The sequence below is a fragment of the Nomascus leucogenys genome, chromosome 3 (genome assembly GCF_006542625.1).
Source record: "Nomascus leucogenys isolate Asia chromosome 3, Asia_NLE_v1, whole genome shotgun sequence".
NCBI lineage: Eukaryota > Metazoa > Chordata > Mammalia > Primates > Hylobatidae > Nomascus > Nomascus leucogenys.
The window spans coordinates 141,304,672-141,330,987 of record NC_044383.1 but is presented as its reverse complement, the minus strand read 5'-3'; the positions used below and the strand labels follow the sequence as shown (position 1 = coordinate 141,330,987).

Here is a 26,316-nt window from a genome sequence, read left to right as displayed (position 1 = left end):
AGCCCTAGTCTGTTTACTCTTCAGTCACTTTGCAGCTTACCTGCTGCCCCCACCCCAGGTCTGCTTTGACATGAGATCTTTAAATGTTGAGGTGGGAAGGGGGGAATCACTTAACTGCTATCTGATTCTTCATCTGTAAAATAGAGCTACTGACACTGACCTTCCTCACAGAGCTATTGTGTGGGATAATTAATAATTGCAGAATCCTTTGAGAGTATAAAGTGCAACATAAATGCTAAGCATAATTTTCACACAGTCTCTGCTGGCTCTTCTCAAGCACATTCCGGCCGGCCTCGGTGCCTTTGATCTGCTGTTACCACCTGCAATAGAGCAAACAATGCCTTTGTATCATTAAGCAAATGCATAATGAATGGTATTCATTGTTAAAGGTTACTTAGCAATATAACTTTTTTTTGCCTTTTGAATGGGAACATCCACCGGTGAGAGGATTATGTAAGCTAATAGCTAATGTCTCAAAGGAAAGGAGAGAAAAGAAACAGCCATGGCAACCAGAGCAATAGGACCCAGGCTTTGGCCTTCAGAAGAAACCTGTATCCACCTAGGAAAAGGAGGATAAGGACTAACTGGGAGAAAACCAGAGGGGATGGTGAACAGAAAAGTCAACAATGGGAAATGGCAGACTGTGGCCTAGGCATCCTCTGGCTGTCAGATCTCGGCTTATTGCACGAGACATAACCTGCCATCTTCAGGAGTGTGAACCTGGTCTGTCATTGTCCTCTTCAAGTCTCTGGGTTCTTCCCTTAATGCCCACTGGTGCTGTGGTGGGAAGATTGTGTTTTTCTTTGAATATAACCTTTTCTAGAGATAGAGGTGGGCGGCACTATGATCAGAGAACCTTTATCCTCCTCTGCATTCCTCCCGATGCTCAGCTCTTCCCAGAGAAATGGCCCTCAACCCAATGCCGGGGCAATCGCTAGCCCCAGGAACAATCGTCCCAAGATTCTCAAGGTAAATGAGACAGCCTGAGAAAGATCACCTCCTCCCATAAAATGCGAAAAAGCTCACAACTTGTTCATTGGCTCATTTGATTTAATATCAAAAGATTGGAGCAGTATTACAACTCCCTTAAGTGTTCCTTTGAGATTTAGACAAATAACAAATGTTTACTGATTTGGTTTAGATTTTTAAAGTTCAGACTTCAGTACGCTAGCAGTCTTAAGGTATTTGGTAATTCTACAAGTTTAATTTTTAAATGTTAGAGTTAACTTTTATGTCATGTTTTTCAAAAACTATATGAATTTACAAGGTACTCCTCTCCCTATATTCCTTTAAATAATACCCAAAACACAACTCTCATATACCCCTCTATGTTTTACTGCCTTGGCTACAGGGATTTTATGTCTCTTATTTGGCATTGCTGTTTATTGTCACTTCCCCCATAATTCTGGTTTTTGCTGGCCTGTTTTTTTATTTTATCCTTTTGAAAGTCTTTCTTCACTATGCTTAGTTAAGTCAAACTTTGAAACTCTTGGTAAACGCCATAAAATTTTTCTTAACATGGAACAAGATCGCCACCCAGTGGCCATGCTGAGCTTCACGCTGCATTTTTCCAGATTTTTCCCCTCACATTTTTATTTATCTGGACTGCAGAACAGAGGTGTCCTTAAAGAACAGCCCAGCCCCTTCATTTTTCTGAGGAGAAAACTGAAGGTCAGAAGGGTTAACATTTGGTCAAGTCCACAATACCACAATAAGACCCATGCCTTAGGACAGGCTTCAGTCCTCATGTTTTCAACGACTACCTCAGAACTGGAGGTGACCTTCAGGATCAGCCAATCCAAGCCCTCTAACATACAGATGAGGACACTGAGGCAAAGAGAAGAAAAATGGCTTCTCAAGATTTAAGGAGTTGACTAAATGGGACAAAACCCAGCTTTATTAACACTTAGCCTGATGTTCATTCTCCTACTTAGACCAATCTCATTTTAAATATTTTATTTTCCCCCTTGGATTATCATAATTCCAGTCTTTAATAGGTGATCATAGTAGATGAGCATAAAATGGTCAGCCCTTGCCTTCCTCAAAATGAATAAAGTTACGCAATGGGAACCCTCAGAAAGGTAAAATTCATTCTCATTAATGTACTGTTCATTGTTGGTATATCCAAAAATATTTCACCACTTTTGTTTATACTTAGGAGGTGATAGATTTAATTAAAGGCAATTAGAAATTCTAACTATGCCTTCTTTCAGTTTAAAGAGAATACTCGGCCAGGTGTGGTGGATCACTCCTGTAATCCCAGCACTTTGGGAGGCAGAGGCAGGCGGATCACCAGGTCAGGAGATCGAGACCATCCTGGATAACACAGTGAAACCCCATCTCTACTGAAAATACAAAAAATTAGCCAGGCAAGGTGGCGGGCGCCTGTAGTCCCAGCTACTCAGGAGGCTGAGGCAGGAGAATGGCGTGAACCTGGTAGGCAGAGCTTGCAGTGAGCCGAGATTGGGCCACTGCACTCCAGCCTGGGCGACAGAGGGAGACTCCGTCTCAAAAAAAAAAAAAAAAAAAAAAGAATACTCATCTCTGGTTCAAAATGTCTTGATTCTAGAATTTCAATACTTGGATTTGAACACTTCCTCTGACAAGTTAGGGATGACTTCACATTGTCCACTAACTTCAAAGTCCTCTTAATGACATGAGAAAGATCCACAACATTGAAGACTCCTTATCACTCTAAACAATTTTGAGTTCCTAAACTCAGGTGAATAAGATTCACAGAGAGTAGCAGATGCTGCCTGGCTTTGCCCCACCCCAGATCCGCACGATCCTCCTAAGTTCATCTGCAGCTGTGATCCAGGCAAACTGACAGCTCCCCACCTCCCCTGCTGTCTTCCATGCCTGGGGGCTTTGGAGCCTCCCCAACTTCTGGTGGGACAATGCTGAGTTGGGCTGCATACGGTTTTTCAAAAGATCCCCTGGGACTGAGCCCCAGTTGCCCTGAAGCCCTAACATGAAACTACTCCCTAACCCCTGGAATTGGCCTTTCTCCTTTTCCCATGGCATTTTCCCCACTTCCTCACTTGTGCTTCCTGGAATCACCTCTCCAGGAGGGGTAATTGAACAAACAAACAACCTGCATCCACACCCTTGCCTCAGGGCCTGATTTTCAGGGGATACAAACAACTGACTCTGCATTGTAGAGAAGCCCTGTTTTGCCTTGATGACACAACTAGTCTCTAATAATGGAGTCCCAAGAGGTTGTTCAGTCTGGCCTTTCTCCCTGTATACAAGCAGATTAACTAGGAAGCATGAGAAGTTGAAATGTCAGGGCCTTTCATTTGAACAAGCCATTTTCAAGCCTTGGGAAGGGCTCTAGAAATCTACTCACATGGTATGTTTTTATAAAATTTACAAAAGCAAGACATTTTAACCCTAGTCAGTCAAGACCACTGTCTCTTTTCAGGTTGTATTCTGGTGATGGAGAGCACTTTGGGAATCTAGCTAAAGGGGAAATTGAGTTAGAAATACACATTTTAACTGAAATTTGGCAAGATGTTTCAGAACATTTCAGTAAAATAAATGTAAAATTACAGACTCCTGTTGGGAGAATATGGAGTGTTCTTTCTGTTATCTTTAAATCAAGTAGTTAAAGAACTGAGAGAAAATGTCAATAAAAAAGTAGTAAGAGTAAGACACAAAAGCAACAGAGTGAGCAATAAAATCAACAGAAATTATTTCAATATCAAGAAGTAAATTGCAACAAAAACATTCAGCATATCAAATGCAGTCAGAAGAACACAGTAAAAATAATGATAGGCTTATGGATTATTTGATAACCCAATTAATAAACACAAGTGAATCATATGAATACACTGGAAAAAATTAAATACCCCAATTTTTTTACACCAAATATTGATATCAATGAATAAAATATAAACTCACAATACATCACCACAATGAGTACACCTATGACAAACTGGTTAATGAGTGTCATTAATTCAAAGTGCTCAACATAGGATAGTGCACTAGAAAGCTTGAAATGCCTTGAAAACAGACAGATCATATGTGCAAAAAACTTAATAGAGGTTTTCCAAATTTGAGAACAATCCTAACAATTTATATGACATTGCCAACTATGAATTGTTAAAGCTATAAGAAATGTTTCTAAATTATCAAAAATAAAAAACAAACTGTAATCAATCATAGTAGAAGAAAGATGAAATTATCTTTCTATTCTCTCCGGGATATATTCCTAAAATATTATCATATGAAGATGAAACTGAAGAGTTTGCTTTCAAAAATGGAAGGGAAAAATCATCAAAGAAGCCTGAAAGTAGGAAATTTGATTAAATATTAGGCTAAATAAAATAAAATAAAATGTATTTGTTTACTTTTAAAATAAAAAATATTCTGTTACTTTTCAGGATGTTGTTGTTTGTGCTCTTTGTCATTAAGTATCTGTCATTTCTTGTCAATCCTTTTCTTATTCCAAATAAATGGTTTTGATACTTAATTTTACATTTATAATGTGGTATTCTTTTTTTAAAGAAAGCCTCCTAAATTATATAAGCTTCCAGGACCGCTTCTTCCCAAGCTTCCTCTAACAGTGAAGGGCCTTTTTCCTGCAACAAAAAAAAGAAGCAAAATGCTCTATGTTCCACTTAATACACAAGAAAAGGACATATACCACAAGACTCCCAAAAAGCCAATGCATATAAAAGAGTGGGAAAATAGTATACAACCTTTCTCACAGGACATGAATCATTATATTTTACAATAAACTAAGTTGAGAGTATATACATTTAAATTACATGCCTACCACATTTGTTAGTGACCTGTACTGCTAGTGGTGCCCAAATTTAAAAAGCAAACAAAAAAAGTCTGTCATCTGAGTTACAAAGATAGTCATGGCAAGTGAATGAAGGAAAACTGACAGAGATAATGGATCAGTATACCATGTTACACTTTTTAGGCTTAGGGACTAATAAGAAAGTAAGACAGTGTTTCACAAACGGCAGGTCATAACCTATTATTGAGCAGTAATAGTTATTATAATAAATTTTGTAACAATCACTTTTTTAAAGGCAAATAGTTTAGAAAATGGTTGGTAAAAGATTGCATCACACATATAGAATGTTTTGTCAAACTTTTAAGTGTGTGTATATATAGGGTGTGTGTATATATAGGGTTACAATGTAAAAGGCATTTCTTACTGTGGGAGATGGTCTAAAAAGTTTGAATAATACATATGAGAAATAAAGGGTTGGGGCCAGGCATGGTGGCTCACGCCTGCAATCCCAGCACTTTGGGAGGCTGAGATGAGTGGATCACTTGAGGTCAGGAGTTTTCAAGACCAGCCTGGCCAATAGGGTGAAACCCTATCTCTACTAAAAACACAGAAATAGCTAGGCGTGGTGGCACATGTCTGTAATCCCAACTACTGGGGAGGCTGAGGCAGGAGAATTGCTTGAACCTGGGAGGCAGAGATTGCAGTGAGCTGAGATCACACCATTGCACTCCAGACTGAGTGAAGAAGCGAGACTCTGTCTCAAAAACAAAAAACCAAAAAAACGGTTGGCTGCAGATTGAAGCACAAGAGAATAAGAATAACAGGGACAGTTACAAAAACTTGGTTTGGCAATCTGCAACAAATCATTCTAAATTCATTGGAATTTGGTAGGCATTTTTCCTATAGATATAGGAAGTCATTAAAATATGCTTTTGTAGTTTCACCTAGGAATCCATCATGACTTAAACATAGTTTAAATTAAAAATAAACTAAACTTTAAACTAAAAACAGTTTAAGCCATAATTGGATTCCTAGGTGAAACTACAAAAAGCCTATTTAACTCATAAGTAATATATAAATTATAATATGATATGCTATGATAGGATATTATATTATGACATGATATAATAAAACATAATGCAAGATAAATGAACTATTGTAGTTATTATAGTCCTAAGCCAGCACTCTTCTTTCCTTCCCCATAGTCCCTACCATTTATAAGACTCTTAAGCAAACTGTTTTGAAGATAATCTAAAATTACAGGATTTCCATCACAACATAATGTATACAATTTCACAACACAATTTAACATTTTATTACGATAATTCAAGATTTTATATTTTGCACCTCCACTTGATTTGGTATAATTGTTACCTAAACCTTTCTGCTGAATTAGAACCACTGACCCTTCCTCACTCCCATCCCCAAAAAGAACAAGAAAGGTGCCGAATAGGCCTAAAATGAATAGTTTCAAAGTGGACAATGGTAAGATCAAATGATGCACTAGTGTTAAGGTATAACATTTGTAATTCTGTCCTGAAGATAACTCTCCAGTGTTAAAACTGTCAGTGCCTCTAAATAATGAAGCAAAAGAATAAAGAGTTAATATGAAACAGCCAAGCTCAATAAAAATCCGCGGAAGGAAAAATCAACTTTCATGAAAGCTACAGAATAATAAATGAGCAGTAATCTTCCGAGCTTACTTTGTCATATGTTACAACAACAATAAGGGAACTATATCCTGATGGTTATTTCATTTCAATACCATAAGAACATTTATTTTAATACCATACAATTTGTATGTTGATTATATATAGCTAGATCTATGTCTACTAGATGAGCGTATTCACACAGGAAGAGGGAAGGAGAAGAGAATTAATGAATTTATGAAACAACTTCAGTGTGTTAGGTACTATATTTGGTCCATTACATGCATTGTCTTATGAAGTATAATGAGACGTAATACATATTTTGTAATGCTATAAGGCATCTGTTACTATTCTTATGTTACAGTCAAAGCAGCTACATTGGTTTTCTGTGGCTAAGGTAACAAATTACCATAGACTTAACGGCTCAAAACAACACAAGTGTATTATCCTACCATTCAGTCATTTAGAAGTCTGAAATGGCTCTCACTGAGCTCAAATCAAGATGTCAGCAGGGCTGCCCTCCTTTCTGGAGGCTCTAGGGGAGAATCAATTTCCTTGCCTTTTCCAGCTTCCAGAGGATGCTCAACCTTCTTGCCTCTTGAACCTCCTCCACCTTCTTCCTCCATCTGCAAAGCCAGCAACATCAGGCCAAGTCCTTCTCACACTGTCATCTCTCTGGCTCTCTCTTCCAATTCTCTTTTCCACTTTTAAGGACTCATGATTGCAATGGGCTCACCCGCATAATCCAGGATCATTTCCCTGTCTTAAAGTTAGCTGACTGGCAACCTATACTCCATTTGCAACCTAAATTCCCCTTTGCCACGTAACCTCACATATTCACATTTTCCAGAGATTAGAATGTGAACATCTTTGGGGGTCATTTTTCTGCTTACCACAAAAACTAAGTTCCAAAAAGATTAGGTAGCTTGCCCAAGGTCACATAAGTAAAAGGAGGATGAAGCCTGGATTTTTACCCAAGTTTTCTTAACTACAGCACCCCTGCTCTATTCAATACAGTTTGCTGTACAGTTTGTGTCTAAAACTGGCAACAATCTCCATGGTTTGGGTCTCATCAGGAAACATATCTTGGTGCCCCTTGTGTGCCAGGCACCCTGCTACTGCTGCATACACAAAGATGAATAAAATACAGTTTTCTTTGAAGAGCTGAGAGTCTGACAAACGAGGCCCTGAAATTATATTATGTTACAATGCAGTATATGATGATGCAAGTTACTATATTGCAAAATGCAACATGGATTCTGCTGCGTCTATGAATGTAGCACAACAGGACCTCAGAGGGGAAGGGATCAGGACCAGAGTGGAGAGCGTGACAAGAAGGTGGTCAATAAATATCAAAAAGTTTCTCACAAGGAGTCACACTTGTGTTGGGCCCAGAAAAATGAATAGGATTTCACCCCACAAAGCAGATAAAGTTGCAGAGGCATTCTTGTGGAGTAGCAGGTCTCAGGATATACTAAGGAAATAAAGGGAGGTGTGACAGAAATGCAACTAGAAAGGAATTTAGACCCAGATTGTGTCAGACCTTGAGTGGCACAGTAAGAGGTCTGAACACTCTCCCTGTAAGTGGAAAAAAAGGAACCAGGAAAAAATTTAAGCTAAAGAGGAGCATGAGGTGGAGAGAGAGATCTGACTTACAAACATAAACTTCTTGGAAAGGCTACTGTGATGGCTTCACGATAGGGGTTCTTGGGAAGAAATGTAAGACAGTCTACAAAAAGATCTACCTGGGACTTTTAAAAGTTTGAAAACAGCTATAATTTTTGGAGTTACATATTCTTATAGAAAATAAAATGTACCCTAACTAATCAGAGGAAGTCATTTTCATTCGTTCATTTAGCAAATATGTATTAAATATCCACTGTGTATCAGAATCTCTTCTAGATGAACAATTGGTTCACTTTAGTGAACAAATAGATACTGCCCTGTTTTCATGGATCCTACATTTTAGTAGGACATGTACACAGAAAAACAAATAAGCAACAAAAATAATAATGAAAATAAAGGGTAGTTGTACCAAAGGGGGCAAACAAGACTGAGATGAAGAGTCACAGAACAGGTAGTGAGACCCTTGGGTAGAAACAGGACTGACTGATACTTAGTCTGAATATACCAGAATATTATACTTGTTACAATATTGAATTAGGACACAGCCACACCTGCCAAAAATAAGATACTCCCAGGCTCCCCAAAATACCTGCCACTGGTGCCTGAGCCACATTGGATTCTCCCTTAAGACTTCCTAGAAGTCCTCATAAACCACCAACCAGAGTTAATGCTTGGCCTGAGGTCACATACAGAGCTCCGTGACCTCTGGCATTTTTTCTGATTGTTAGACATTGACTGTCACCTTTTGGTAGGTCAGTTAGCAAAGATACTGATAGAGAAAAAGAGGAGCAGTTGTGTACTCTGAACCTGAACCTGTTCTACCAAGATGGAACCTTTGGAGGAAATGTGTTGATGTGACACTTAAGACTATGCTAAAAAAAAAAAAAAAAAAAATTGAAGGAAGCAATAATAAAGCAAAATCTTAAGGAGAGCTTATCAAAGGTCAAATTAGGTTCTTCTCTTGTTAGAATTTGTCAAGAAAAGTTCTAGCTGAAGAGGTCACCTTGAAGTTGAGACAGAAAAAGAAAAGGCGATAGCCAGCTGAAGAGTAGGAGGTGATCATCCCAGGCAGAGAAAACTGCATATGCAAGAAAAGAGAGGAAGCAAGCACTTGGCATGTTTGAGGAACTGAAAGAGGACCAGCATGGCCACAGCTTATCTTCAGGAAGGTGGATCTAAATGAGGTTGGACATAGGTTTTTTAGCCCACAGCGAGCGATTAGATTTTTATTTTAAATGCAATGGGAGGCCCCTGAAGGGCTGTATGCAGATAAGTGAAGTGATCCAATTTCCACTTTTAAAGATCATTTTGCTGCTGAATATAAACGTATTGTAGAACAAGACTGAAAGCTGTTGCGGGAATGAACGTGAAAGATGCTGGCAGCAGAACTGGAGAGAAGTCAAGTGTGAGATCTGTTGTGGAGATAGGATTTTGGGAATCGATGACGGTATGGGATACAGGTGTTGAGGGGATGAAGAGGTCATTCATGAATGTGGTGATATCAAATAATAGATTTTCAATGTAGACAAAACAGCCTTATATTGGAAGAACATGCCATTTAGGACTTTCATAGCTAGAGAAGACAATTCGATGCCTGACTTCAAAGCCGCAAACAACAGGCTAACACTTATTAGGGGCTAATGAAGCTGGTGACTTTAAGTTGAAACCAATGCTTATTTATCATATTAAAAATTCTAGGGCAAGTAGGAATTATGCTAAATCTACTCTACTTGTGCTCGAGAAATGAAACAACAAAACCTGGATGACTGTACATCTGTTTACAGCATGGTTATTGAATATTTTAAGTCATTGTTGAGACCTACTGCTCAGGAAAAAAAATAAAAAGAGTCTTTAGATTCTTTAAAATATTACTGTTCACTGATAACTCACCTGGCCACCCAAGAGCTCTGATGGAGACATACAAGGAGATTAATATTGTTTTCATGCTTGCTAAGATAACATCCATTCTGCAGCCCATGAATCAGAGTAATTTTTACTTTCAAGTCTTATTATGTAAGAAACCCATGTTGTAATGGTATAGCTGCCCTAGATTGTAATTCCTTTGATGGATCTGGGCAAAGTAAATTGAAAACCTTCTACAAAGGAGTCACCATTCTAGATGACTTTAAGAACATTCATGATTCACGGAGGAGGCCAAAATATCAACATTAACAGAAGTTTGAAAGAAGTGGTTTCTAACCCTCATGGATGACTTTGGGGGGTTCAAGACTTCAGTAGAGGAAGTAATGGCAGATGTTGTAGAAGTAGCAAGAGAAATGGATTTAGAAGTGAAGCCTAAAGATATGACTGAATTTCTGCAATCTCGTGTTAAAACTTGAACGAATTTGGAGTTGCTTCTTAGGAATTAACAAAGAAAGTGGTTTCCTGAGATGGAATCTACTCCTGGTGAAGATACTGTGAACACTGTTGAAATGCCAACAAAAGATTTAGAATATTACATGAACTTAGTCGATAAAGCAGTGGCAGGATTTGAAAGGACTCATTCCAGTTTTGAAAGAAGTTCTACCATGGGTAAAATGCATTCTCTGCTACAGAGAAATCTTTCACGAAAAGAGTTAAAAGATGCAACAAACTTCACTGTCTTATTTTAAGAAACCACCACCCTGATCAGTTAGCAACCATCAAGTCAAGGCAAGACCCTCTACCAGCAAAAAGGTTAACATTCACTAAAGGCTCAGATGACCGTTAGCACTTTTTTAGCTATAAGGTATTTTAAATTAGGGATGTACATATTTTTTGCAGCCATAATGCTATTGCACACTTAATAGACAACAATAGAATGTAATCATAACTTTCATATGCACTGGGAAACCAAAAACTTCATCTGTCTCACTTTATGGAGATACTCACTTTATTTTGGTGGTCTGCTACTGAACCCATAGTATCTCAAAGGTTTGCCTATATAATAAAGGCTAGTTTATAATGCTGTTAGCATATTTTCTTCATTCACAAAAAGGTTTGCTTACTGTATAGGAAAAAGCCCTACCCATAGCTCCCTGAGTCGAACGAGTTGCCCATCCTCAACATCTTATTAGGATACTTGACAATAATTCACAGACCTTTGGGGACAATGAGCAGGCTTTCAAACACTGCTTGAAATAGGGATAAATGCTATATTTTCAAAAATAGTGTAAGTGTTCCATGGTTCCCTCAGGCAATTAGCTCGTGTTGTTGCCATAAGTTGCCCTACTTCTACCCCCACAGAATAAGCATTTGGTCCGTCTGCTCAGAGTTATCCCATTTTTCCTTCTTCCCTCTAGGTAGGTCACTAGATTCCTTTGTGAATGAACAGTGGGCATCAAAGAGCCATTAAAATAAAAAAAAACCCTAAATATGTGTGAAATGCAGCTCTTAGTATTTCTCTGGAGCATTGAATCACATTATATGTAATTATAAAATACTATCAGAAAAGGGCACTTTACATACCATAATAGTCATTTTATAAAGTTCAATTCGGCAACTCCAAGCCACATTTAATTTTCTCTCAAAATTCCCACATGGCAGGAAGATATTGCTCTCTGAAGCTCTCAAGTCTCTTTCAGGGAATGGTAAAATGACAACCTTTTAGAATTAGCACTTTTTCTGTAAATAGACACTAAATCACTTATACCAAATAAAGTCACATATGCATTTTTATTAAAATAAATACTAAAATAGTAAGTAATTTTCCTACATAATCATTTTGGAATTTTACGCAAATTAGAATACTGCAATATAGTTTAGTATGAATCATTTGTAGTTCTTCATCTTCACTGACAGGTGGGGCTAGTGATTTCTGTATTAATTATAATATTTTAGCATATTAAAATCTGTATCTAGATGAAGCAGACACTTCAAAGCTTCAAAACTGATGAAACTGCATACCTCTCTTTTAAGGGATAAAACCATTTGCATTAATATGTGAAATACACTACTAAAACACCCCCTGCTGATTTCTTAGGCTTTTGCGGGGAGTTATGCATAATTTTCTGAAAATTAAAAACTGAGGATTAGATATTTATGATAAAAATTGGATCTCAAGAACTATTAAAAACTTGGAAGATTCTCCTAAGCTAGAATTTTTAACTCAGTTAAAAAATTATTTAACACATATCAAAGGTTAATAAAAAGCACAGTGGAGTCAGAAGATCTAAACTCAGTTCCACCACTTACTAGCAAAGCACTGTCCCATGGTCTGAATGTCCCCCTAAATCACCAGTGTGGTAGTATATTGACAGGGACGCCCTAAGTGGGTGATTAATTGATTGAGGTAGAGCTCTCATAAATGGGATTAGCAACCTTATGAAGAGCTGGAGGGAATTAGCTAATCCCTTTTTGCCCTTCTGCCTTTGGACATGCAAGGACATGACATTCCTCTTTTCTGGGGGATGTAGCAACAAGATGCTATCTCGAGGTAAAGAGAGCAGCCTTCACAAGGCACCAAACTTGCCAGCTTCTTGATCTTGGACTTTCAGCCTCCAGAACCGTGAGAAGTACATTTCTGTTCTTTATAAATTACCCAGTCTCAGATATTTTGTTATAGCAGCAGGTATGAACTAAGACACATCTTTGTGAACCTACATCACAGAATTGAAATGAGAATTAAGTAACAAAGGAAGCTGCTTTATAAATAGGTCATAATCTAACAAATGTCAGTTATTGAAGATGGCATGGTATAAACCATCCATAAATTCTTATTTAGATCTGGGGACAAATTATCAGGAATCTACAAATTCTCCATGCAAAGGTGTTTTACTCATTTAGATTTTAGTTTATTTTTATGTTGATGTTAATCTTTTAAAAAGTTCATGTGATTATATTTGGGGTCATCTGAATATCCTCTTTATACTTGTTACACAACGTATGTGTTCATGGTAGCATTAGTGCCAAATAATTCAAATTCACTTGTTTCCAAGCTACTGAAAACAGATGCAGGCAGACTTAATATGTAGCTTCCATGTTCTTCCAAAAGAAAGACAAGCGACAATGGAAAAAAATTTGAACAAAGGTTTGGTAATAGTTTGACTCCAGAAAACTAATGAGAACATTCAGACATTACATGGCACACTGTAACACTGGTAGGCTGAAACTTAAAAAAAAAAAAAAAGGAATCCTGCCAGTTAGCACCAAGTGTAGTGATTTAAAAGTGTTCATCATTGTCAATTAATAAGACCATTTGTATTGGTTTTGTATATATTTATTGCAATTGTTTTAAATAGTCATATGAAAACTGCAAGCTTATGTTTACACCTAGATTCGTATTTCTATATATTTAAATGTTACAAAATTAACATATATTAACTTAAAAATAATAAGCTGATACTTGAGTATGGCCAGTGAGATCAGAACTCAGAAAAAACACAACTCAGGTTGTCTTCTCTCTGTACTTTGCTGTCTGACTCTGGGCATTGTCAAATGACTTCGCCTCCCCTATTTCTTCACAGCAAACTAAGAATAATAATCTCATTCACATGGGACCATTGTGAGGAGTACAGGAAATAATGATATAACCGTGAAATAATGCTTTGTCAGGTATAGTGTGTTTTGGACAATAAGATATCTAAATCAAGAGTTTGTACTTTCAGTCTACATTTTGATGCCATGTTGGGCAAATCTCCTTACCTCTGTGGTAGTCATCACTGTTTTTTAAAGCTAGGAGATTATCTCAGTCCCTTTTAAAATAGCTTTTATAGAAGGTGGTTGAGTTTTCCACTGGAATTTCAAAGTACTCCTCATTTCTATATCCATACCCATAGTTATTTCGTTTTCCATTAGCTTTCTTAAAAACTTACTAATTGAGGAACAAAAACTTTAAGATTCATTTGTGATCAGTGCAGCAATGTCCAAATATAAGCAGGGTTAAAACAGCAAAATTCTCCCACCTATCAGAGAAACTTTAATATTTTTTTTTGCTTCTTTATTTTATCTGGTATAACGGAAAGACAGAACTCATATTTCAGTCTTCTCTCTGTTCTTAGCTGTAATCCTAGCAAACCGAATGACCTCTTTACACTGGCCAATTATTCATCTGCTAAATAATTATAACAGCCACCACTGATCACGTGCGAGCTTACCCAATGCCATGCGTGCACTATGTTCTGAATGCGCACACCAGGAGATCTCTCTCATTTAGTGCTCACAATTTTGAGGTAGACATTAGGTCCATTTAACTGATGAAAAAACTGAGGCTGAACGAAGTTAAAAACCCGTCATGCAGCATCTGCAGAGCAGCGATTCTAAAAACACCTCACTGTAAGAAAGAATTGCTAACAAACAATAGCTTTGCCTCTAAGCACCCGCTTTTCCTCTAATATTCACAGACGGGTATTTAGAACTTCAAAGGGCCGAAGCCCTTGGGAACTTCAGGGCGGGAGTAAACCAGCTGCACCATATCTCAGAGCAACTCCTCCGAAAAACCCCACCCTGTCCGGACCCCGCCTCGTCCCGCCCTCCTGGGCGTTCTCCCCATAGCCCGCCCCGGAGAAGCCTCGCCCACCTGGCTCCTCCTTCGCTCTCACATGAGGAAGCCGCCGAGCACCCGGTCTGCCCTTCTCTCGGCGGGACGTAGCGCATGCGCTCTCAGCACGCCGGGAATTTCCTGTCCGCGGTCATCCCTTCCGGTGTGGTAGATCTGACCAATGGGGCTGGCTCCGAGGCGGGCCTTAGGTCTCCCAGGTTCCTCTGTTGCGCGTTTCTTTCGGAGCGGTGGTGAAGGGCCCGGGTGAGGTAGGGGTGCTTGTTGGGTCTCATGGCTGCCTTCGGGAAGCTCAGCACTTCCCGTCTCCCGCCGTTGCCCACGATTCGAGAAATCATTAAGTTGTTCAGACTGCAAGCAGCGAAGCAGCTATCACAGAATTTCCTCCTGGACTTGAGGCTGACAGGTGGATGGCTTAGCAGTGCGCCCCGAATGTCTCCCCAGTGTCCGTGGGGGCGTGGGCCGGGGGGTCTTGCGCGTCCCAGCGGGCGGGTGTCCAGGCACTGGCCTGCGACGGGCTTTTGGTCAGGTCCTTCGACCTCTTTGTATCAGAAAAACTCCGGTCCCACCACCCAGGAGACACGTGAAGTGCGTTGATTGCTCACAAAACTCCGCGTTCAGCGGGGTGTAGCCTGCGGGCGGGCTGCATAGATGCCGAGCTCACTAGGGGAGGAAGGGTTCATGTGTCGTGAAAGGCGCTGGTGAATATTGGAATCTGGGTCACTGTGAAATCAATCACTCTGAAATGGTACAGCACATGCTGACTGCACTTGCTTTACATGCAGTTTAAAGTTACCAGAATTTAAATTGAAGCGAGGATTTTATCAATAACTTGGTGAAAAGAGTATCCCTCGTATGATTCGTTATTTAAACGTTTACCTGTTCAGTCTAAGAAAGCCTCGGGGGCGCTAATATTCATTCATAAGTACATATTACACAAGCAATATTGTGCCAGTGCCGGGGGTAGGATACGGGCGTGAACAAGGCGGTGTTTCCTCAAGGAGCTTACTTTTAGCAAGTTTACATTCCCACACCTAATTGTTTAAAGTCACTTTTTATGAGATATAATTTATATGCATAAAATTAACCAGTTTGAAGTGCTCAGTTTGATGAGTTTTGACGAATGTATTAATATATATTCGTTTAACCACCATCACCATTGCTTAGTGATGTTCTATGAGATGAGGTTGCAAAAATATATTACAAATATGTCTACTAAGTAATGGCTGGAGTACTTAGGTTTTGAGATTTTCATATTTCATTCTATTTAGTCCCACTTCAGAAGTTGAAAAGAGCAGTAAATCACACCTAAAAAGTTCATTTTCACTTAAATGAAGCACACTCCAGAAAACATAAAATGTTTTATTTCTCGGACATGTAGTCTTTATTCTGCCTGTAGCAATATGACTTTGGATAAAATAATTTAACTCTTAAGTTTTCTCTTTTTTTTTTTTTTTTTTTTAAGATGGAGTTTCGCTCTTGTTGCCCAAGCTGGAGTGCAATGGCATGATCTCGGCTCACTGCAACCTCCACCTCCCCGGTTCAAGTGATTCTCGTGCCTCAGCCTCCCAGGTAGCTAGGATTACAGGCGTGAGCCACCATGCCCAGCTAATTTTGTATTTTTAGTAGAGATGGGGTTTCACTATGTTGGTCAGGCTGATCTCGAACTCCTGATCTCAAGTGATCCACCCGCCTCGGCCTTCCAAAATGTTGAGATTACAGGCATGAGCCACCGTGTCCAGTAGTTTCCTCATCTTTTAATTGGAAGAAGGGCCTACTACTTTAAAAGATTACCCACTCTAAAATTCTTTGGTTCTAGTAATAGCTAGTACCAACCTTTTCTGCTTGTTATTAGCCACATTCTAAATATAAATCACCATTCTCAGGGCAGAAGTTATAGGTCTGTCTATATTTTCAAATACATTTTCTCATGAGCCTTTGTCTTCAGGAGTAAGTTTCAAATTCTAAATATTATCCACTCTTTCTATGGGAACCAGAGTTAAAGGAGATTAGGGTACTTCCCTGAGGTTAGAAGCTCAGGCAGAAGAGAGCAGGATTGAAATCCAAGCTCATTGATTTGATAGTGCTTCTTTAATATTCGTTTGTATTTCAATGTGCCTGAAAAGTTTGAGAGCAGAGACCTGCCTACTGTTGTAGCTCTCCATTTTAAAAAAGGAGAATATTAAATGTATTCCATAATGTATCATTCCTGTTCCCTCTGAGAGGCACTGGCTTTAGGATTTATACCTGTGTTGAAGCCCATGACCTTGTACAAATAAAACAATAGTCAAGAAAACTGAAAAGAGAAATGAAATTGGGATAGGAGTCCTTGGTTAACATGTAAGGATTAGGTAAGAATGTGTGTAAATTGATCATAATAGGTAAGATTATAATAGGTCAGTGGATGCTAATTCCCTCCCTGTTAAAAGACTAAACCATTTTTGGATGGTTGAGAAACTAGTTTCCACATTTTAGCTGACAAAGGTATGTTGTTGAAAACAAGCAAAAATAGGACTGTAAACACGTAAAAGAAGTGCTGGTATGTTTTTAGTGACTAAATTTCCACTATCCTAGGAAGACCAGTTCCTTGGATTTGCATATCTCAAAGTCACTAAGACCAGCCCATTGCATGTTTTTCCAGATGTGATGACTGGTTGCACAGAGTCAATAAGTCAATACTCTACTTTTTTATGATGTCTTAAGGGCTGCTAACTTGAATTTGATTAATTAAAAAATTAATTTTTCTGTATTAACATGCATGTGTGCAAAGCTTTAAAAACCCTCAACTGCTCAATTTAACTTTTTCCTGAAAATGACTAAGAATTCAAATTTCTTTTTTTTTTTTTTTTTTTTTTTTTTTTTTTTTCTGAGACGGAGTCTCGCTCTTTCACCCAGGCTGGAGTGCAGTGGCGCGATCTGGGCTCACTGCAAGCTCCGCCTCCCGGGTTCACGCCATTCTCCTGCCTCAGCCTCTCCGAGTAGCTGGGACTACAGGCGCCCGCCACTACGCCCGGCTAATTTTTTGTATTTTTAGTAGAGACGGGGTTTCACCATGGTCTCGATCTCCTGACCTCGTGATCCGCCCGCCTCGGCCTCCCAAAGTGCTGGGATTACAAGCGTGAGCCACCGCGCCCGGCCAAGAATTCAAATTTCTGAAAATCTTACGATCTAAGAACTTATTGCCATTGCCATATTTACCACCACCAAGATGTCTCTAGATAAAAATGAGACTTCAGCACTTTTTGCTTTTGGATTTCACTAGCAACACTGAAGATTCTGAATATGAAACTAGTATTGCTTATTCAGATATTCAATGTTCAACAACTATAGAAAAGTGCTGCATTCTTATCCAGTCTGTTCTTACGAGTTGGTTGGTTTCATATCAATTTGAAAGGAATTTGCATGGGACAGATAGAAACTACAATATTAGCTAAATTTAAGCTACGAAACTTTGTCATGAGAATCCTGTTTTTGTTAAGGGACCGGTACAGTTCAAGGTGATGTGGTAGCGTATTCAATTGCCACTTTTATGTTTTTAGGTAGAGAGTTAAATAGTCAAATAAATATTGTACGTAAAGGATCAATTGATTGGGTAATGGCTGAATTTTTATAGAAGATTTTTCTCTCTAAATTTCATACGTTGAAATTTGCCAAGTTAATCGAGATAACTAAAACTCTTTTTCCTCTAGATAAAATTGTAAGGAAAGCTGGCAATCTGACAAATGCTTATGTTTACGAAGTGGGCCCTGGGCCAGGGGGAATCACAAGATCTATTCTCAATGCTGATGTCACCGAACTTCTGGTGGTTGAAAAGGACACTCGATTTATTCCTGGATTACAGGTGAGATGCTTAAAGTGTCTTCTTTAAGAGGCAAAAGCTGAATTTAAATCTTTATGTCATGATGCTTGAACCCCAAGATATCCAAAGATTATGTAGGTTTTTCCTCAACTATAGATCCCCAAGGCCCCATTCCAGAGATTTTGATTCCATAGTCTGGAGAAATCTGGAAATCTCCATTTTTAACAAGCACTCTCAGATGGTCTGTTGACTACACCTTGAAAAAACCTGCTTTATGCGTTTATGCTAAACAAATTAATTGTCATGTGTGATTTTTTTTTTTAAGTCTACAAATTAATTGTCTTATGTGATTTTTTTTTTTAAGTCTACTAATAGCTGTGCCTGTCGTGGCCCATTCCTTCAAAAATAAATAAAAATAAATAATGGCCAGTAATGACTCATTGGTATGACTTTTGAGAACTTCATTTAGGTTCAAAAAGCATTTCCACAAACAGAAGATGAGTAAGACATATGCATGCTTTTCATCATGAGAGATAATTATGAAGCTTAAGCATTCTTTTATAAGATAAATTTTTTAAGTGAAAGAAGGAAGTTGTACTTTTATAGATTTAAGATGAGGTTTAAATGAAATGATACATGCATCTTTAAAATACAGGCACTGTTATTGTATGAGAAATGAGAGTTGAAGGAACTGGGCATGTTCCAACTGGAGAAAAGAGGCCCTGGGTAAAAGTGTTATACAGCTGCACATCCAAGGCTGGCAGTAGACAGGATAAGCTTGTTTTGATCTTTTCTAAGAAAGAACTAAAACAAATAGATGGAAATTGAGGGAGGCAGGATTGAGGATTTGAAATAAGGAGGAACTTACTTTTTTAAAAATGCTGGCAAACAGTGAAATACATTGTATCAGGGATCTTGTAAAGGGATTTCCTCATAGGGGAACACTTACTGTCTTAAAGGCCTTTGTTTGATTCCTCCATAATTCTAAAACTTTAAAAGAGCCCTGAACCTTTGGCTCAGAAGAGAAGCAATTTATCATGTGACTATAATAGAATAATGTAGTTATCTACGTTATTACTTCCATAAAAAAGGACAAATTGATTTTAAATGAGTACATTCTAATACTAACTTGTGTATATATTAATGGAAAAATGTTAATTTCTGTCAGAACAGTTTGAGAAATTGTTTTTGAAAACCTAGAACTTTGTGTGCATGTATCTGATTTTTTTAAGAAACCTAGCAGTTTTTCCCTAATTTTGCTTTATCTAGTTTTTATGCTTAAAACAATTACCTAATATTTCCTTTTATCTAGTTTTACCAGTCTGTACTAACAGAATTGGTTTCAGATACTAAACTTTATGTTGAGATAGTCACATGGCACATATTCCTTGATCAAATGTGGAATTTAATAGTGATTTTTGTTTTGAACTGTGTTCTTATTTTAAGAATTATATATCAGTTGGAGGTGGACATGGGAATATTATTATTTTTGGTGAGATCATGAGATTATAAAAAGAAACTGAATAACTGTATAATCCCCTTCGGGCTTATTCGTGTAGCTCTTTTTGGGCATAGGGAATACTCACCTGACTTTTTTGCTCTTAAAAGGACTTCTTGTCCCTCATGTCTCACCATTCGTTGGGTTTATTCTTATTAGGCTAGGGGGTGAACCAGATTTCCATTCATTCCCACATATTCTCCTCTTTGATATGAACAAAAGATCTTTGAAGGCAGACAGTTGAAAAGAGCGACTGCCGCCCTTCTCTTCTCAGTTTCCCCCAAACCCGTAGTCGCTGTGTTCCTAACTCCAGCCTTGTTTTATCTCATTCAATTTATCATCATCTGACATACTGTATATATGTTCTTTCCATTTGTTTGTTAACTGACTCACCTGTCTGGAATGTAAGTGGGGTATGAGGGTAGAAATGTGTGTCTGTGTTGTTCCCTGCTGTACCTCTATCTCACATAACAGTGCCTGGCGCATAGCAGGTGTTCAGTAAATGTCTCACATGAGAAACAAAAAGGTTGACCACTATTTCTGCATCTGTGTACATATATACACAGATGTATATGTATCTCTCATATTAGATAATTAAATGTATCATTAAATAGTGAAAGTAAATATTCGTGTAGCATTGATAATGAAAAAGTTTTATACTCTTTTTTCTAAATGTGAAGGCTGATTTCAAGTTAAATTACTCTACGGGAAATGTATATTTGACTTCTCATTTGTTTTTAGTAGAAACAAAATTAATTCTTAGTATCTTATATGCAGGAAAGGAATTTGCCTTAAAAAGAAATGTTGGGTACTAAAATATTAAATAGGCCTTTTTTTCCCCAGTAAGGAATGTTTCAATACGTAAAACTACTTTCTTTTAGAGGTACTAAATTAATCATAAAACTGAGTAAAAGCAGAAAGAAAGTGATCTATTTTAAGGATTCCCTTTTAGTGATTTCTAAGCTAATAGAATTACTTTTTAAAGAAATTGTAATAATTTATAAAATATCTTCTGGCTGAAAGCCTGTCGTTTGTAGCTTAATTCAATTCCTACGGTATTTTCATGAGGCAGTTTAGGGGAAAGAAAAACTGGTGCTAACATACAGGATTCATGCTCAGCATGTTATAAAGGTAAGAAAAACATGTCTAGTATGTTTAGTATAGTATAGTTTTGTGGTAAAGACACAGACTTCAGCATCAGACTGCCTGGGTTTAACTTCAGATTCTACTACTAGTTGGGTGACTTTGGGTAGGTAATTTTGTCCTCTGTGCCTCAGTTTGCTCGTAGGACTCGTATGAGGATTCAGTGTATTCCTGATACTTAGAAAGCACTGAATAATATCTTAGTTATAAGTAATCAATTAAATTATTATCCCTATGCCTTGATTACCTCTGGTGATTAATGACTGATCAGGAGACTGCTAATCTGGAAAGAGGTATAGGAGGAAGTCATGTTACTCCATTGGAGCACTAGAAAATTCTCCAGTGCTATGGAAACACTGGGGCGTTTTCCAACTCATCAAACTTGCATTGGACACCTAGGGTTTCTTTTCTTAATGTTGTCACATTCTGATTGTGCATTTCTAGGTTTTTAAGTTTTTCGTTGTTTCTTGTTACATTTTTATGACTGACTGGATTCTCTGTGCTGTGGATAGGAGTGAGGAGATTTCCTGAATCTCAAGGAGCTTGAGGCCTTAATAGGTTTTTCGTCTTTCTGAACTGGAAATAACTTAGATTTCCTGACATCTCGGAGAATTTGAAGCTTTGATAGGTTCTTCTCCATTTGTGAACTGGAGATAAATTCATAAATCACTTGTACCCCTTCAGAGAAGTGGTACAGATTTCCCCTCATTTTTTTTTTTTTTCTGTTTATTTTAAAGCAAACCTGTGCAACACACGGCCCATGGGCTGCCTGCAGCCCAACACAAATTCTTAAACTTTCTTAAAACATTATAAGATTTGTTTTGCATTTTCTTTTTAAGCTCATCTGCTATCGTTAGTGTATTTTATTTTATGTGTGGCCCAGGACAGTTCTTCTTCCAGTGTGGCCAAGGGAAGCCAAAAGATTGCAGCAATCTTTTCATATATTAAAAATAATAATTAAATTAAATTTCAATAATTAAAAATAATAATAGCTAATATTTATGGAGAGTTTATCACAGTAAATACTTTGTGATATGGTTTGGCTCTGTGTCCTCACCCAAATCTCCTCTTGTAGCTCCCATAATTCCCATGTGTTGCAGGAGTGACCCAGTGGGAGATGATTGAATCATGGGGATGGGTCTTTCCTGTGCTGTTCTCATGATAGTGGATGGGTCTCACAAGATCTGATGGTTTTAAAAATGGGAGTTTACCTGCACAAGCTCTCTCTTTTCCTGTTGCCATTCACGTAGGATGTGACTTGCTCCTCCTTGTCTTCCGCCGTGATTGTGAGGCCCCCCCAGCCATGTGGAACTGTGAGTCTAAACCTGTTTTGTAAATTGCCCAGTCACGGGAATATCTTTATGAGCAGTGTGAAAATGGACAAATACACTTTGTTTTACAGCTTTGAGATACAACTGATGCTCAGTAAACTGCACATATTTAAAGTGTACAAATTACTGAGGATTTGTGTGTGTATGTGTGTGTATTTGAGACATGGTTTCACTCTGTCACCCAGGCTGGAGTGCAGTGACACGAGCACAACTCAACAACTCATTGCAGCCTTGACCTCCTGGGCTCAAGCAGTCCTCCCACCTCAGCCTCTTGAGTGGGTGGAACTACAGGTGCACACCACCATGCCTGGCTGATTTTTGTATTTTTTTGTAGAAGTGGGATTTCACCATTTCTACATGGTGGTCTCAAACTCCCGGGCTCAAGCAATCTGCCCACCTCGGTCTCCCAAGATGCTGGGATTACAGGCAAGAGCCACCGCGCCCGGTTAACTGAGTGTTGACATATGTGTGATTGCATGAAACCATCATCACAATCAAGAAAATAAACACTCATCGTCATCAGGATTCCTCATGTTTCTTTGCAATCTATCCCTTCCTTCCCCCTTTACCTATCTCAGACAACCACTAATCTGCTGTCACTATAGATTATTTTTTATTTTTCAGAATTTTGTATAAATGGAATTATACAATATGTACTTTTTTTTTGTTCTGATGTCTTTTACTTAGCATAATAATTTTGCAATTCATCCATGTTGAGGTGTTTATCAGTAGTTTGCTCCTTTTTATTGCTGAATAGCATTCCGTTTTATGAATACACCAAATTTGTGAATCTATTCACCTGTTGATAGACTTTGGGTTTTTCCATTTTTTGGCTCTTATACTGTAATAAAGCTTTTATGAACATTCATATGCAAGTGTTTGTGTGGATACACACTTCCATTTCTCTTGAGTAAAGACCTAGGAGTAGAATATCTGGGTCCTATGTAGAATATCCGGGTCCTGTGGTAGACATATATTATACTTTTTACAGAAATACCAAATTGTTTTATAAGATGACTGTGCCGTATTACATACCAGTTGTATTTCAGAGTTCCCATTGCTCCACATGCTTGCTCAGATTTGGCATGGTCAGTCTTTTTAATTTTAGCCATCCTAGTGAATATGTAATGGTATCCTCTTGTGGTTTTTATTTGCATTTCCCTAATAGATGATAATACTGGACATATGATGTGCTTATTTGCCATCTTTGTATCTTTGGGGAATTATTTGTTCAAATATTTTTAGTACTTTTACTTTTTTTTGTCTTACTGAATTTTAAGAGATATTTATATAGTTCAGATGTGAGGCTTTGTCAGATACAGATTTTAGAAATGTTTTCTCAGCTGTGGCTTACCTTTTTATTTTCTTAACAATGTCTTTTGAAGAGCAGAAATTTCATGTTTATGAAGTACAGTTTATCAGTTTTTTCTTCTAGATTTTATGCTTTTTATGTCTTATTTTTAAAATATTTGCCAAACCAAGATCACTAAAAATTTCTGTTTTAATTATATATAATTAAATATATAATTATATATTAATATATATAAATAAATACATATTAGATATAAATAAAATTATTTTATAACCTTAGCTTTTACATTTAGGTCTTTGATACATTTTGAGCTAATTCTTGCATATAGTGTGAGGTAAGGTTTAGGTTCTTTTTTAATACCTTTTTTGAAAATACAGTCTTCTCCTCATTGAATTACCTTAGTACTACTGTCAAAAATCAGTTGATTTTATGTGTGTCAGTTTATTTCTGAACTTCCAATTCTGTTCTATTTATCTATAGGTCTATTGTTTCACCAACAGCCACCTGTATTTATTACTATAGACTGAAGACTGAAAAAGCCTTCATTTTGCCTTCATTTTTGGAAAATATTTTGGCAGTATTTTGTTTTATTACTCTAAAAAAGTTGCTCCGCCATTTTCTTACTTGCATTGTTTCTGACAAATCTTTTTTCATCCTTATCTTTGTTCTTTTTTCTCTGGCTGCTTTTGATATTTTCTACTGTTTTTTGAGCAATTTCATCATGATGTGCTTACAGTAGCTGTCTTCCTGTTTCTTGTGTGTAGAATTCATTGAGCTTCTTGAATCTGTAGGTTTTCCTGTGCTTTTTGTTATCTAATGTCTGAAAATTGTTGTTTCATCTATTTTCGCTGTTTTTTAAATTGGTTTAAGGCAGGAGAATATGCCTGGTCCCTTAGACTCCATCTTTGTCGGAGTAGGAAGTTTCAGGATTCTTCTCAACCATTAAATTATGTGGTGGTTTCGAGGAATTTTTGGAGAGAGAAAGTCAGTCATTGTATTGTTAGTATTGCCTTTGGTTTTTTTTTTTGTTTGTTTCTTTGTTTTTTGAGACAGAGTTTCGCTCCCGTTGCCCAGGCTGGAGTGCAGTGGCGTGATCTCGGCTCACTGCAAGCTCCACCTCCCAGGCTCAAGCGATTCTCCTGCCTCAGCCTCACGAGTAGCTGGGATTACAGGTGTCCACCACCACGCCCAGCTAATTTTTTGTATTTTTAATAGAAACTGGGTTTCATCATGTTGACCAGGCTGGTCTCGAACTCCTGAACTCAGGTGATTCACCTGCCTCGGCCTCCTAGCCTTTGGGTTTTCTTATAGGTAAACACGATTATTTCCACTTCATTGGCATAGTGGAATATTCATGGGATTGAGCATCAAATAGTCTAGTGACCAAATCTCAGATGTGCCACCTACTATCTTTATGACCTTAAGCTTGCTGTTAAACCTTTTTTAGCTTCAACTTTCTCATCTGCAGCATGGGAATAATAGCTCTCTTCTGTGGATATTGCAAGGATGGATAGAAATGGATGTAAAGAGCCTGGCATAATCCCAGTAGCCAGTAATAGTTGCTATTTTAATTATTCCCCTTCCAGTCATCTTATTAAGAGACATATGAGGTAATGTCAGCATCCAGGCAGAAAGAGCTATTTTTAATTAGAGATAATGAAGTTTTGAAATTCTTTAATCTGTAACAATTTTTTTAAAAAGGAAGATTGCCTACCTTGCTGTTGTGACATAACTATTTACTTTACACATGTAACTTCCTTATGTTACCATAGTTAATCATAACATAGACAAAACTCAACAAATAAGCAAAAAGTGGCTTACAGCCAAAGTGACTTTTTAGTCCATACAAAGTAGAAGTACAGAGATCAGTGGTAGAAGCAGGCCCACTGACAACTGTAAGAAATAACAGTTGTTACAGTGACAGAAAGCTATAAAAGACAAATGTAAACACAGAAGAAACAGTAATAATAATAGGGTAGCAAAAACACCTTCATAACTACTGAGACTGTTATTCTAAAGATAGCAGTAACCCTAGGTCATCAAGAAAAGGGTGAAATTTGCTTCAGTGTTCTTGGCCTAAGGAAGAGGATTCTGCAATATAGTTTAGAAAGATTTTCTTCTATATGTTTCTTATTTTAAAATATTAACACTTAGGAATAAACATTTATTGAATAGAAAATTTACTAAATCAAACATCTAATTCCTTGAGGAGGCTGAGTAAATGAGTCTGTACTATACCTAGGTGTTCAGGTCCTGCTTAAAAAGCAAGCAAGGGAGGTGGGGATAGAGAGGTTGGTCAACAAGTACAAAGTTATCATTAGATGGGAGGAATAAGTTCTGCTGTGCAATACCGTTCCATTGCACAGTAGGGTGACTAAGTTAATGACAGTATATTGTGTATTTCAAAATAGCTAGAAGAGAGAATTTTAAATGTTCTCACTACAAAGAAATGATAAGAGTTTGAAGTGGATATGCTAATTATCCTAATTTTAGCATATCATTGTACACACGTGTACAAGCATATCATAATTAACATCTGTCATTATTCTAAAGGCAACAATGACCCCAGGTCATCAAGAAAAGGGTGAAATTTGGTTTAGCGTTCTTGGCCTAAGGAAGAGGATTTTGCCATATAGCATCCCTATACATTGGCCTAAGGAAGAAGGTTGTAGAGTTAGCATACCTATACATTGTGTACAATGTAAAATGATAAAATTAGGATAATAAGCATAT

The 26,316-nt window shown here is 37.7% G+C and overlaps 1 protein-coding gene across 8 annotated transcripts in view; it reads left to right on the top strand.

The window, feature by feature from the left end:
- Positions 1 to 14,699: 14,699 nt before the first annotated feature.
- The window catches only part of TFB1M (transcription factor B1, mitochondrial), a 63,590-nt gene continuing 51,973 nt past the window's right edge, over positions 14,700 to 26,316 (top strand). For 5 of the 8 annotated variants that reach the window (XR_004029404.1, XR_004029403.1, XR_004029402.1 and 2 more), the window contains exons 1-2: positions 14,719 to 14,906; positions 18,190 to 18,341. Coding sequence is in view for 3 of the 8 variants with exons in the window: in XM_030809877.1 (XP_030665737.1) it covers positions 14,774 to 14,906; positions 18,190 to 18,341 (285 nt within the window). In the remaining 5 variants the exon portion in view is untranslated. Of the gene's footprint in view, positions 14,907 to 16,036; positions 16,073 to 18,189; positions 18,342 to 26,316 lie in introns of those variants that run through there. The other 3 variants (XM_030809878.1, XM_012506043.2, XM_030809879.1) reach the window with 3 other exon arrangements.